A 15,000-nucleotide genomic window follows, 5' to 3' on the forward strand; every position below is an offset into this window, starting at 1 on the left:
AAGAGAAAGAGAGAGAGGGAGAAAAAGAGAGAGAGAGAAAGAGGAGAGAGAGAGAGAGAAAGAGAGAGGAGAGAGAGGGAGAGAGAGAGGGAGAAAAGGAGAGAGAGAGAGAGAGGGAGAAAAAGAGAAAGAGAGAGAGGGAGAAAAAGAGAGAGAGAAAGAGGAGAGAGAGAGAGAGAAAGAGAGAGGAGAGAGAGGGAGAGAGAGAGGGAGAAAAGGAGAGAGAGAGAGAGAGAGAGAGAGAGAGAGAGAGAGAGAGAGAGAGAGAGAGAGATAAGAGAGAGGTAAGAGCATGCATCACACCCAGAGATAATTCTAACAGTGTTTTTGGCTTGGGGGGGTTTAGGGGTTGTTTATCATTTGGAAGGTTGAACATGAATCTTTTCTAAACATTTTGAAAATAACTATACAGAGCAAAAATATAAACGCAACATGCAACAATTTCAAAGATTTTACTGAGTTACAGTTCATATAAGGAAATCAGTCAATTGAAATAAATTCATTAGGCCCTAATCTATGGATTTCACATGACCGGGTCACAGATACCATAAAAAATGGGCCTCACAATTGTCCTCAGGAGGTCGTCACGGTATCTCTGTTCATTCAAACAGCCATCGATAAAATGCAATTGTGTTTGTTGTCCGTAGCTTATGCCTGCCCATAACCGTAACCCCACCACCATGGGGCACTCTGTTCACAACGTAGACATCAGCAAACCACTCGACGCCATACACGTGGTCTGTGGTTGTGAGGCCGGTTGGATGTACTGCCAAATTCTATAAAATGACATTGGAGGCGGTTTATGGTAGGAAATTAACATTCAATTCTCTGGCAACAGCTCTGGTGGACATTCCTGCAGTCAGCATGCCAATTGCACGCTCCTTCAAAACTTGAGACATCTGTGGCATTGTCTTGTGTGACAAAAATTCACATTTTAGAGTGGCCTTTTATTGTCCCCAGCACAAGGTGCACCTGTGTAATGATCATGCTGTTAAATCAGCTTCTTGATATGCCACAACTGTCAGGTGGCTGGATTATCTTGGCAAAGGTGAAACGCTCACTAACAGGGACGTAAACACATTTGTTCACAACATTTTAGAGAAATAAGCTTTTTGCGCGTATGGAACATTTCTGGGATCTTTTATTTCAGCTCATGAAACGTGGGACCAACACTTTACATGTTGAGTTTATATTTTGGTTCAGTGTAAGTTGCCAATAAAGAATCCAGAACTTCTAGTCGCATACTGGATGCACGCTTTCATTGGCATCTTAGCAACATCTTTAGAACAGATGTCTCTGTTACTTATTCTCCTTATGTCCCCTTAGGAAGCTATCCCTGTCCCTCCTCTTCCCTCAATGTCCCGCTTCCCTCACAATCCTTATGTCTGTTTTTCTATTTGTCTGTCTGAGAGCCTAACTACTGTAGCCAGGACCCTCTGCACCTCAGCTCAGATTCCTCCATTACCCATCAGCCCCTAATACAGTAGTAAGGGGATACGGAGGACTTTAGTAATGCAGCCTTGTGTCAATAACCTACCAGCTCTTCAGTAATGGGTTGTGAACGGTCTGAAAGAGAAGGCTTGATGAATATCTATGGGCCTCTGTTTATAATGTCTAGACACCAGTCTATTCCAACATAATGGTCTCTCCCTTGAGACCTGGTTTAGATGTGGCTCTGTTTGTAATGTCTAGACACCAGTCTATTCCAACATAATGGTCTCTCCCTTGAGACCTGGTTTAGATGTGGGTCTGTTTGTAATGTCTAGACACCAGTCTATTCCAACATAATGGTCTCTCCCTTGAGACCTGGTTTAGATGTGGTTCTGTTTGGTGATGTTGGCACAGGCTTTATCTAAACCTAAGTTCACCCTGACCTGTGACCCTAACCTCACCCTGGCCTGTTACACTGGCCCTGACCTGTGACCCTAACCTCACCCTGGCCTGTGACCCTAACCTCACCCTGGCCTGTGACCTTAACCTCACCCTGATCTGTGACCCTAACCTCACCCTGACCTTTGACCCTAACCTCACCCTGACATGTGACCCTAACCTCACCCTGACCTGTGGCCCTAACCTCACCCTGACATGTGACCCTAACCTCACCCTGACATGTGACCCTAACCTCACCTTGACCTGTGACCCTAACCTCACCTTGACCTGTGACCCTAACCTCACCCTGACCTGTGACCCTAACCTCACTCTAACCTGTGACCCTAACCTCACTCTAACCGGTGACCCTAACCTCACTCTAACCTGTGACCCTAACCTCACTCTAACCTGTGACCCTAACCTCACTCTAACCTGTGACCCTAACCTCACTCTAACCTGTGACCCTAATCTCACGCTAACCTGTGACCCTAACCTCACTCTAACCTGTGACCCTAACCTCACCCTGACCTGTGACCCTAACCTCACCCTGGCCTGTGACCCTAACCTCACCCTGACCTGTGACTCTAACCTTACCCTGGCCTGTGACCCTAACCTCACCCTGACCTGTGACCCTAACCTCACCTTGACCTTTGACCCTAACCTCACTCTGACCTGTGGCCCTAAACTCACCTTGACCTGTGACCCTAACCTCACCCTGACCTGTGGCCCTAAACTTACCTTGACCTGTGACCCTAACCTCACCATGACCTGTGACCTTAACCTCTCTCTAACCTGTGACCCTAACCTCACCCTGACCTGTGTGTACTGGACTAGACCAGCCACTCATAGGACTCGCTTTCTCAAACATCAGTGGCTGAGATGGATGAGATCAGGTTACTGTAAGACAATGTTCCCCTTCAACAGCATGCATTGGGTTATATTTCATTTATTCATTATTTCCGTGAGATATTGGCTGAATGCATAACTCTATAATAGGGAGGTGTTGTCATTGGTCTTACCTGTGTGCCGTCAGGACCAATCAGATCCAGAGCTCCCATCGTACTGTACAGGAAGCGGATAATCTTCTGGAAGTTGTCGTCTCCGATGCTCCAAGAGCCGTCCACCAAGAAGACCAGGTCAGCTTTGGCTGCCTTACAGACTGGGGGGAGGGAGGGAGGGAGGCAGGGAAGGAGGCAGTGAGGGAGGGAGGCAGTGAGGGAGGCAGGGAAGGAGGCAGTGAGGGAGGGAGGCAGTGAGGGAGGGAGGGAGGGGGGCAGGGAAGGAGGCAGGGAAGGAGGCAGGGAAGGAGGCAGTGATGGAGGGAGGCAGGCAGGGAGGGAGGGACGCAGGGACGGAGGGACGCAGGGAGGGAGGGACGCAGGGAGGGAGGGAAGGAGGCAGGGAAGGAAGGAAGGAGGGAAATGAGATATGGAAGTAGGTTAGAGAGGAATTCCAAACACAGAGACAGAAGCCTCAACTCTTCAGTCTCATAACAACAGGCCAGCTGGTAAGCCTCAACTCTTCATTCTCATTACAACAGGCCAGCTGGTAAGCCTCAACTCTTCATTCTCATAACAACAGGCCAGCTGGTAAGCCTCAACTCTTCATTCTCATTACAACAGGCCAGTTGGTAAGCCTCAACTCTTCATTCTCATTACAACAGGCCAGCTGGTAAGCCTCAACTCTTCATTCTCATTACAACAGGCCAGCTGGTAAGCCTCAACTCTTCATTCTCATTACAACAGGCCAGCTGGTAAGCCTCAACTCTTCAGTCTCATAACAACAGGCCAGCTGGTGAGCCTCAACTCTTCATTCTCATTACAACAGGCCAGCTGGTAAGCCTCAACTCTTCATTCTCATTACAACAGGCCAGCTGGTGAGCCTCAACTCTTCATTCTCATTACAACAGGCCAGCTGGTGAGCCTCAACTCTTCATTCTCATGACAACAGGCCAGCTGGTAAGCCTCAACTCTTCAGTCTCATTACAACAGGCCAGTTGGTAAGCCTCAACTCTTCATTCTCATTACAACAGGCCAGCTGGTAAGCCTCAACTCTTCAGTCTCATTACAACAGGCCAGCTGGTAAGCCTCAACTCTTCATTCTCATTACAACAGACCAGCTGGTAAGCCTCAACTCTTCAGTCTCATGACAACAGGCCAGCTGGTAAGCCTCAACTCTTCAGTCTCATTACAACAGGCCAGCTGGTGAGCCTCAACTCTTCATTCTCATTACAACAGGCCAGCTGGTGAGCCTCAACTCTTCATTCTCATGACAACAGGCCAGCTGGTAAGCCTCAACTCTTCATTCTCATTACAACAGGCCAGTTGGTAAGCCTCAACTCTTCATTCTCATTACAACAGGCCAGCTGGTAAGCCTCAACTCTTCATTCTCATTACAACAGGCCAGCTGGTGAGCCTCAACTCTTCATTCTCATTACAACAGGCCAGCTGGTAAGCCTCAACTCTTCATTCTCATTACAACAGGCCAGCTGGTAAGCCTCAACTCTTCATTCTCATTACAACAGGCCAGCTGGTGAGCCTCAACTCTTCATTCTCATTACAACAGGCCAGCTGGTAAGCCTCAACTCTTCATTCTCATTACAACAGACCAGCTGGTAAGCCTCAACTCTTCAGTCTCATAACAACAGGCCAGCTGGTAAGCCTCAACTCTTCAGTCTCATTACAACAGGCCAGCTGGTGAGCCTCAACTCTTCAGTCTCATTACAACAGGCCAGCTGGTAAGCCTCAACTCTTCAGTCTCATTACAACAGGCCAGCTGGTAAGCCTCAACTCTTAAGTCTCATTACCACAGGCCAGCTGGTGGTGAGTGGGGATGAACTATCTGTCTCCTCCAGAAGCTTTATCTACTTACTACTAAACAGAGACAGATAAGATCTTCCTTCGTGCTAATTAAAGGTCCAGAGCAGCCATTTTTATCTCAATATATCTGTCTGAGTGGGGAAAGAAAAACTGAAAACTACACTAGCTGTTTTTGGCAGAGAGGTTTGGAACACTCTTTCTCATTGGTCTATTAACGATGTCACCAGGCAGGCCAAAACTCCCTCCCACCAAAACAGGCTGTCTGTTCATTCTCATTGGTCTATTAACGATGTCACCAGGCAGGCCAAAACTCCCTCCCACCAAAACAGGCTGTCTGTTCATTCTCATTGGTCTATTAACGATGTCACCAGGCAGGCCAAAACTCCATCCCACCAAAACAGGCTGTCTGTTCATTCTCATTGGTCTATTAACGATGTCACCAGGCAGGCCAAAACTCCATCCCACCAAAACAGGCAGTCTGTTCATTCTCATTGGTCTATTAACGATGTCACCAGGCAGGCCAAAACTCCATCCCACCAAAACAGGCTGTCTGTTCATTCTCATTGGTCTATTAACGATGTCACCAAGCAGGCCAAAACTCCATCCCACCAAAACAGGCAGTCTGTTCATTCTCATTGGTCTATTAACGATGTCACCAGGCAGGCCAAAACTCCATCCCACCAAAACAGGCTGTCTGTTCAAACAGCTCTTACACTAAAATGGCTTTATCATCATTTTCACAATTTCACAGTATTATTCCAACCTCATAGTGTGGAAATATATATAACAAACTGGAAAATCACATTTTTGACTGCGCTGTGCCTTTAATATTCAGTTAGTGTATTCTCCAGCCATATACAGACTTCAATCAAACTGGGAGCAGATCGGTCTCTCTGTCACGCCCTGACCTTAGAGATCCCTGTTTATTCTCTATGTGTTGGTTAGGTCAGGGTGTGACTAGGGTGGGTACTCTAGTTTTTGTATATCTATGTTTTCTTCTTCTTTGTTGGCCTAGTATGGTTCCCAATCAGAGGCAGCTGTCTATCGTTGTCTCTGATTGGGGATCATACTTAGGCAGCCCTTTATCCCAACTTCCGTTGTGGGTTCTTGTCTTTGTTTGGTTGCATGTATTTTGCACGACGAAGCTTTTCGTTCGTTGTATTGTTTTTTTTTTTTTTTTTTGCTGGTTCACATTTTAATAAAATATGATGAACCCAAATCACGCTGCGCCTTGGACTACCCTTAACGACGGACGTTACACTCTCAGAATGTGAGGAACGGCTAGAGCCGGCCGGTCTCTCAGAATGTGAGGAACGGCTAGAGCCGGCCGGTCTCTCAGAATGTGAGGAACGGCTAGAGCCGGCCGGTCTCTCAGAATGTGAGGAACGGCTAGAGCCGGCCGGTCTCTCAGAATGTGAGGAACGACTAGAGCCGGCCGGTCTCTCAGAATGTGAGGAACGGCTAGAGCCGGCCGGTCTCTCAGAATGTGAGGAACGGCTAGAGCTGGCCGGTCTCTCAGAATGTGAGGAACGGCTAGAGCTGGCCGGTCTCTCAGAATGTGAGGAACGGCTAGAGCTGGCCGGTCTCTCAGAATGTGAGGAACGGCTAGAGCTGGCCGGTCTCTCAGAATGTGAGGAACGACTAGAGCCGGCCGGTCTCTCAGAATGTGAGGAACGGCTAGAGCTGGCCGGTCTCTCAGAATGTGAGGAACGGCTAGAGCTGGTCGGTCTCTCAGAATGTGAGGAACGGCTAGAGCTGGCCGGTCTCTCAGACAGTAAGCTGATGCTGATTGAGCCAGTTCTCTAGTGCTAGGAAGAAGTATAGCTTGCCGGTCCTTGGCACAAGAAGGACCATAGCTTGCCGGTCCTTGGCACAAGAAGGACCATAGCTTGCCGGTCCTTGGCACAAGAAGGACCATAGCTTGCCGGTCCTTGGCGCAAGAAGGACCATAGCTTGCCGGTCCTTGGCACAAGACGGACCATAGCTTGCCGGTCCTTGGCACAAGAAGGACCATAGCTTGCCGGTCCTTGGCACAAGAAGGACCATAGCTTGTCGGTGCCTGGTACAAAGAAGTTTGAGAAACTCTGGGCTACACTTTTAGAAAAAAGGGTTCCAAAAGGGTTCTTTGGCTGTCCCCATTGGAGAACCTTTTTTGGTTCCAGGTAGAACCCTATTTGGTTCCAAATAGAACCCTCTGTGAAAAAGGTTTTACGTTGAACCCAAAATGGTTTTACCTGGAACCAAAAGGGTTCTACCTGGAACCAAAAAGGGTTCTACCTGGAACCAAAAAGGGTTCTTTGGAGACAGCCGAAGAACCCTTTTAGGATCAAAGATAGGTGCTTTTTTCTAAGAGTGTAGAGAAATGTCTGGCCTGGTTGATCTTTGTTTAAACAAGCCAGAGAGTTAGAATTATAACATTACATTGACTGGTACAAACCTCTAGAGGTGGAACAAATGTGTTAAGTCTGAAGTGCTTATAGCACAGTTCTTAGAATGGTGGGAGAGATCTTAAGGGAAGGTTCTTATGGCAGGGTTCTAATCAAACCGGACAGGAAGTATCGACAGGATGGGAGGAAGACTTGATACGCAGCCAGGCAGCAGTGCACCATGGGGGGATAGAAGTGTGCAAGGCTCTTTCTCAATTTGTCTTGCATCGATTTAATCGATTCCTCCCACCCTCTATCCTCGCCTCATTCACACAACGCATTGGAGAAGATCCAAGGTCCCGCCCATCGAACCTTCTCCTCCAATACGATTGAGAAGAAGTTGAGTACTTTTGACTTCTACTATTATTAGGAGCTAGAGATAATATCCAAAATGCAATATTCAACTAATCCCTGCTGAAAAAAAACGACCTTGAGAACTTTGCTAGGAAGACATTGATAAAAGCTGAAGATGTTTTCGCTCTATTATGGTGCTGTAAAAACCACATTCTTATTTCTCATTTATTTCAACCTGTGAAGAACTTATACTTATCACAAATCTGATGATTACAGTTCACTAAAAAATGGACCAGGACTTAAACCCCCAGGGGGCTGTCTGCCTATGATGTTTGGTAGTGTGTATATGAAGGTCAGTAGAGGAGGGAGGAAGCAAAGCCTCAGCTAATGTAATAAGTAATGCATGCAGATGCTGTGTAAATATGTACAGACTGGAGCTGCTGCTTGTCTGAGCCGCACTGCAAATGTTTGATAAGATCCTGGATACTCCCCAAGAAAGAAGACTTAAAAAGTTGATAAGATCCTGGATACTCCCCAAGAAAGAAGACTTAAAAAGTTGATAAGATACTGGATACTCCCCAAGAAAGAAGACTTAAAAAGTTGATAAGATACTGGATACTCCCCAAGAAAGAAGACTTAAAAAGTTGATAAGATCCTGGATACTCCCCAAGAAAGAAGACTTAAAAGGATGATAAGATACTGGATACTCCCCAAGAAAGAAGACTTAAAAAGATGATAAGATACTGGATACCCCTCAAGAAAGAAGACTTAAAAAGTTGTATTTATCTCCAAAAACTCTTCCTCAGCTGAATAAATACCACTAAGTACCGGTACTTGTTTGGTGATTGTATAATGTGGTTCATTTGGTATAAAGTTATATATATTATTTAATCTTTGGTACCTCAGTGTGCTGAAGTAAAGGTGAGCTGTCATCAGAGATGTAGTGTGGGTTTGAGAAAGGTCACACTATGGTGGGGACAGCAGGGGAGAGGAAGGTGTGTGTGTGTGTGTGTGTGTGTGTGTGTGTGTGTGTGTGTGTGTGTGTGTGTGTGTGTGTGTGTGTGTGTGTGTGTGTGTGTGTGTGTGTGTGTGTGTGTGTGTGTGTGTGTCTGTCTGTGTGTGTGTGTGTGTGTGTGTGTGTGTGTGTGTGTGTGTGTGTGTGTGTGTGTGTGTGTGTGTGTGTGTGTGTGTGTGTGTGTGTGTGTGTGTGTGTGTGTGTGTGTGTGTGTGTGCGTCTTTGTGTGTGCGTGCGTGCGTGCGTGCGTGCGGACACACAGTGGCAGTTCTTCTCTCTTACCTTCCTTGGCGGGCGGTATGGTCGGCCGGGGGGGTGACGTGGGGGGTGGTGTCGGTGGCTGGGTGGGGGCGGGGACTAGAATACACAGAGAGACAAGCACATAAATCATCACGGTACATCCATCATACCTCTCTATCCACACACACACACACCTACCAGTGTCCACCTACCTCTCCCATGCTGTCCCCAAACAATGCCTCTCTTTGGGATAAGCCAGGGAGGTTTTTCTGTGGTGAGTGATAGCAGCAGTAGCAGCAGTAGCAGCAGCAGTGTAACCTCCTCCTGGGGGAGAGCAGCTATCTGTATCTCTGGCAGCGAGTGAGCATCTCCTGTCCCTAAACAGACCAGTTCTCCCCACCTCATTGCCTTGCCAATGGCCTGCATCATTAGCCTACTATTGTTGCTTCTAAGTGACAGTCGTGCTGCAGGGACTGACGACGTGTCCTAAATGACACCCTATCCCCGTTGTAAATGTAGGGAATAGGCTACCATTTGGGATGTACACTAAAGAGAGGTGAAATGAGTTGTGGCTGGTGCTCAGCCCACAGGCAGAGAGCAGCTCTGGGGGGAAGGTTTTGTTTACCAGACAAAAGGAGAGAAAGCCTTGTCTTCACTGAGCTGAGCTGATCTATAGGCCAGTCAGTCGTAAGCCACGACGGCCATTAAAGGTAATGGGATCAAGGCTGTTATCTGGGGGGGGCTATTGCATGGCCTGGAGCAACACTGGAATGATCGGTTCTATGGTTTCCCACTGCTTTCAGCCTCACATCATTGACTCTTCCGTTTCAATGTGTAACATACAGTATGCCATGTCATCTTCCTTTCTACTGCATATAAATCCCATCCAATGTTCATAGCTGCTAATTCTGTTCTACTCCCATAAGAGAGATGTTGAGGTCAGTTGGTACATACGTGTTGTATCCATGATGAGAGTGATGAGGTCAGTTGGTACATACGTGTTGTATCCATGATGAGAGTGTTGAGGTCAGTTGGTACATACGTGTTGTGTCCATGATGAGAGTGTTGAGGTCAGTTGGTACATACGTGTTGTATCCATGATGAGAGTGTAGAGGTCAGTTGGTACATACGTGTTGTATCCATGATGAGAGTGTTGAGGTCAGTTGGTACATACGTGTTGTGTCCATGATGAGAGTGTAGAGGTCAGTTGGTACATACGTGTTGTATCCATGATGAGAGTGTAGAGGTCAGTTGGTACATACGTGTTGTATCCATGATGAGAGTGTAGAGGTCAGTTGGTACATACGTGTTGTATCCATGATGAGAGTGTAGAGGTCAGTTGGTACATACGTGTTGTATCCATGATGAGAGTGATGAGGTCAGTTGGTACATACGTGTTGTGTCCATGATGAGAGTGTAGAGGTCAGTTGGTACATACGTGTTGTATCCATGATGAGAGTGTTGAGGTCAGTTGGTACATACGTGTTGTGTCCATGATGAGAGTGTAGAGGTCAGTTGGTACATACGTGTTGTATCCATGATGAGAGTGTTGAGGTCAGTTGATACATACGTGTTGTATCCATGATGAGAGTGATGAGGTCAGTTGATACATACGTGTTGTATCCATGATGAGAGTGATGAGGTCAGTTGGTACATACGTGTTGTATCCATGATGAGAGTGTAGAGGTCAGTTGGTACATACGTGTTGTATTCATGATGAGAGTGATGAGGTCAGTTGGTACATACGTGTTGTATCCATGATGAGAGTGTTGAGGTCAGTTGGTACATACGTGTTGTATTCATGATGAGAGTGTAGAGGTCAGTTGGTACATACGTGTTGTATCCGTGATGAGAGTGTTGAGGTCAGTTGGTACATACGTGTTGTATGATGAGAGTGTAGAGGTCAGTTGGTACATACGTGTTGTATCCATGATGAGAGTGTAGAGGTCAGTTGGTACATACGTGTTGTATCCATGATGAGAGTGTAGAGGTCAGTTGGTACATACGTGTAGTATCCATGATGAGAGTGTTGAGGTCAGTTGGTACATACGTGTTGTATCCATGATGAGAGTGTAGAGGTCAGTTGGTACATACGTGTTGTATCCATGATGAGAGTGTAGAGGTCAGTTGGTACATACGTGTTGTATCCATGATGAGAGTGTAGAGGTCAGTTGGTACATACGTGTTGTATCCATGATGAGAGTGTAGAGGTCAGTTGGTACATACGTGTTGTATCCGTGATGAGAGTGTTGAGGTCAGTTGGTACATACGTGTTGTATCCATGATGAGAGTGTAGAGGTCAGTTGGTACATACGTGTTGTATCCATGATGAGAGTGTAGAGGTCAGTTGGTACATACGTGTTGTATCCATGATGAGAGTGTAGAGGTCAGTTGGTACATACGTGTTGTATCCATGATGAGAGTGTAGAGGTCAGTTGGTACATACGTGTTGTATCCATGATGAGAGTGTAGAGGTCAGTTGGTACATACGTGTTGTATCCATGATGAGAGTGTAGAGGTCAGTTGGTACATACGTGTTGTATCCGTGATGAGAGTGTAGAGGTCAGTTGGTACATACGTGTTGTATCCGTGATGAGAGTGTAGAGGTCAGTTGGTACATACGTGTTGTATCCATGATGAGAGTGTAGAGGTCAGTTGGTACATACGTGTTGTATCCATGATGAGAGTGATGAGGTCAGTTGATACATACGTGTTGTATCCATGATGAGAGTGTAGAGGTCAGTTGGTACATACGTGTTGTATCCATGATGAGAGTGTTGAGGTCAGTTGATACATACGTGTTGTGTCCATGATGAGAGTGATGAGGTCAGTTGGTACATACGTGTTGTATCCATGATGAGAGTGTTGAGGTCAGTTGATACATACGTGTTGTATCCATGATGAGAGTGATGAGGTCAGTTGGTACATACGTGTTGTATCCATGATGAGAGTGATGAGGTCAGTTGGTACATACGTGTTGTGTCCATGATGAGAGTGATGAGGTCAGTTGGTACATACGTGTTGTATCCATGATGAGAGTGATGAGGTCAGTTGGTACATACGTGTTGTATCCATGATGAGAGTGTAGAGGTCAGTTGGTACATACGTGTTGTGTCCATGATGAGAGTGATGAGGTCAGTTGGTACATACGTGTTGTATACATGATGAGAGTGTAGAGGTCAGTTGGTACATACGTGTTGTATTCATGATGAGAGTGTAGAGGTCAGTTGGTACATACGTGTTGTATCCATGATGAGAGTGATGAGGTCAGTTGGTACATACGTGTTGTATTCATGATGAGAGTGTAGAGGTCAGTTGGTACATACGTGTTGTATCCATGATGAGAGTGTAGAGGTCAGTTGGTACATACGTGTTGTATTCATGATGAGAGTGTAGAGGTCAGTTGGTACATACGTGTTGTATCCATGATGAGAGTGATGAGGTCAGTTGGTACATACGTGTTGTATCCGTGATGAGAGTGTTGAGGTCAGTTGGTACATACGTGTTGTATCCATGATGAGAGTGATGAGGTCAGTTGGTACATACGTGTTGTATCCATGATGAGAGTGTTGAGGTCAGTTGGTACATACGTGTTGTGTCCATGATGAGAGTGTAGAGGTCAGTTGGTACATACGTGTTGTATCCATGATGAGAGTGTAGAGGTCAGTTGGTACATACGTGTAGTATCCATGATGAGAGTGTAGAGGTCAGTTGGTACATACGTGTTGTATCCATGATGAGAGTGATGAGGTCAGTTGGTACATACGTGTTGTATCCATGATGAGAGTGATGAGGTCAGTTGGTACATACGTGTTGTGTCCATGATGAGAGTGATGAGGTCAGTTGGTACATACGTGTTGTATCCGTGATGAGAGTGTTGAGGTCAGTTGGTACATACGTGTTGTATTCATGATGAGAGTGTAGAGGTCAGTTGGTACATACGTGTTGTATCCATGATGAGAGTGTAGAGGTCAGTTGGTACATACGTGTTGTATCCGTGATGAGAGTGTAGAGGTCAGTTGGTACATACGTGTTGTGTCCATGATGAGAGTGATGAGGTCAGTTGGTACATACGTGTTGTATCCATGATGAGAGTGATGAGGTCAGTTGGTACATACGTGTTGTATCCATGATGAGAGTGTAGAGGTCAGTTGGTACATACGTGTTGTGTCCATGATGAGAGTGATGAGGTCAGTTGGTACATACGTGTTGTATTCATGATGAGAGTGTAGAGGTCAGTTGGTACATACGTGTTGTATCCATGATGAGAGTGTTGAGGTCAGTTGGTACATACGTGTTGTATCCATGATGAGAGTGATGAGGTCAGTTGGTACATACGTGTTGTATCCATGATGAGAGTGATGAGGTCAGTTGGTACATACGTGTTGTATCCATGATGAGAGTGTAGAGGTCAGTTGGTACATACGTGTTGTATCCATGATGAGAGTGTAGAGGTCAGTTGGTACATACGTGTTGTGTCCATGATGAGAGTGTAGAGGTCAGTTGGTACATACGTGTTGTGTCCATGATGAGAGTGATGAGGTCAGTTGGTACATACGTGTTGTGTCCATGATGAGAGTGTAGAGGTCAGTTGGTACATACGTGTTGTATACATGATGAGAGTGATGAGGTCAGTTGGTACATACGTGTTGTGTCCATGATGAGAGTGATGAGGTCAGTTGGTACATACGTGTTGTATCCATGATGAGAGTGTAGAGGTCAGTTGGTACATACGTGTTGTATCCATGATGAGAGTGTAGAGGTCAGTTGGTACATACGTGTAGTATCCATGATGAGAGTGTTGAGGTCAGTTGGTACATACGTGTTGTATCCATGATGAGAGTGTAGAGGTCAGTTGGTACATACGTGTTGTATCCATGATGAGAGTGTAGACGTCAGTTGGTACATACGTGTTGTATACATGATGAGAGTGATGAGGTCAGTTGGTACATACGTGTTGTGTCCATGATGAGAGTGATGAGGTCAGTTGGTACATACGTGTTGTATCCATGATGAGAGTGTAGAGGTCAGTTGGTACATACGTGTTGTATCCATGATGAGAGTGATGAGGTCAGTTGGTACATACGTGTTGTGTCCATGATGAGAGTGTAGAGGTCAGTTGGTACATACGTGTTGTATCCATGATGAGAGTGTAGAGGTCAGTTGGTACATACGTGTTGTATCCATGATGAGAGTGTAGAGGTCAGTTGGTACATACGTGTAGTATCCATGATGAGAGTGTTGAGGTCAGTTGGTACATACGTGTTGTATCCATGATGAGAGTGTAGAGGTCAGTTGGTACATACGTGTTGTATCCATGATGAGAGTGTAGACGTCAGTTGGTACATACGTGTTGTATCCATGATGAGAGTGATGAGGTCAGTTGGTACATACGTGTTGTGTCCATGATGAGAGTGATGAGGTCAGTTGGTACATACGTGTTGTATACATGATGAGAGTGATGAGGTCAGTTGGTACATATGTGTTGTATCCATGATGAGAGTGTAGAGGTCAGTTGGTACATACGTGTAGTAGTGATGGTGGTGGCGGCGGGCCCCTCCATCTCCTGTAGCTGGGTGGAAACACTGATCTTATACTGGCTGTTAGGGGTCAGATCATAGAAACACTGTCGAGACGCAGAGCCTCCAACCCTCACTTCCTGTTTCTGGCCATCTGGAGAGACAACAACAATCACCAATCAACAACAACAATCAGAGATGCAACATACTGTTGAATACAGATATGAAGAGAATTTATAGATCACAACATGGTCCTTCCAGACTGATTCCTTAGTCTACATCTCAGAGAGTCATGTCTCTTCTTTTAATACATTTCTATCTGAACGTACCACAACCTACTGAACACAACCCTGGTGACACCTGGTTACAAAACGAAACAGAGTTCTATGGAAGAACAGTCTTCTATGAAAGAACAAGTTCTATGGAAGAACAGAGTTCTCTGGTAGAACAGAGTTCTCTGGTAGAACAGAGTTCTCTGGTAGAACAGCGTTCTATGGAAGAACAGAGTTCTATGGAAGAACAGAGTTCTCTGGTAGAACAGAGTTCTCTGGTAGAACAGCGTTCTATGGAAGAACAGAGTTCTATGGAAGAACAGAGTTCTCTGGTAGAACAGAGTTCTCTGGTAGAACAGCGTTCTATGGAAGAACATAGTTCTATGGAAGAACAGAGTTCTCTGGTAGAACAGTGTGGACCTCTAATGTTAGCATCTTTGAAGCCAAAGACAGAGTGAACTGGCACACACGAGATTAATGGTGTCCATTCATCAACTTCATTATTGCAATTATTTTCCAAAGGTGTCTTCTTGCCATTATAAATGA

At 45.8% G+C, this 15,000-nt stretch overlaps 1 protein-coding gene across 1 annotated transcript in view; it reads right to left on the reverse strand.

Moving 5' to 3' along the window:
- col14a1a (collagen, type XIV, alpha 1a) overlaps window positions 1–15,000 on the reverse strand; it is a 237,202-nt gene that overhangs the window by 107,562 nt on the left and 114,640 nt on the right. The window contains exons 24-26 of the mRNA XM_038995206.1: window positions 14,190–14,336; window positions 8,706–8,780; window positions 2,889–3,028 (exon numbers count right to left, since the gene is read on the reverse strand). Coding sequence (XP_038851134.1) covers window positions 2,889–3,028; window positions 8,706–8,780; window positions 14,190–14,336 — 362 coding nt within the window. The remainder of the gene's footprint in view (window positions 1–2,888; window positions 3,029–8,705; window positions 8,781–14,189; window positions 14,337–15,000) is intronic.

This window comes from Salvelinus namaycush, chromosome 5 (genome assembly GCF_016432855.1).
Source record: "Salvelinus namaycush isolate Seneca chromosome 5, SaNama_1.0, whole genome shotgun sequence".
Taxonomy (NCBI): domain Eukaryota; kingdom Metazoa; phylum Chordata; class Actinopteri; order Salmoniformes; family Salmonidae; genus Salvelinus; species Salvelinus namaycush.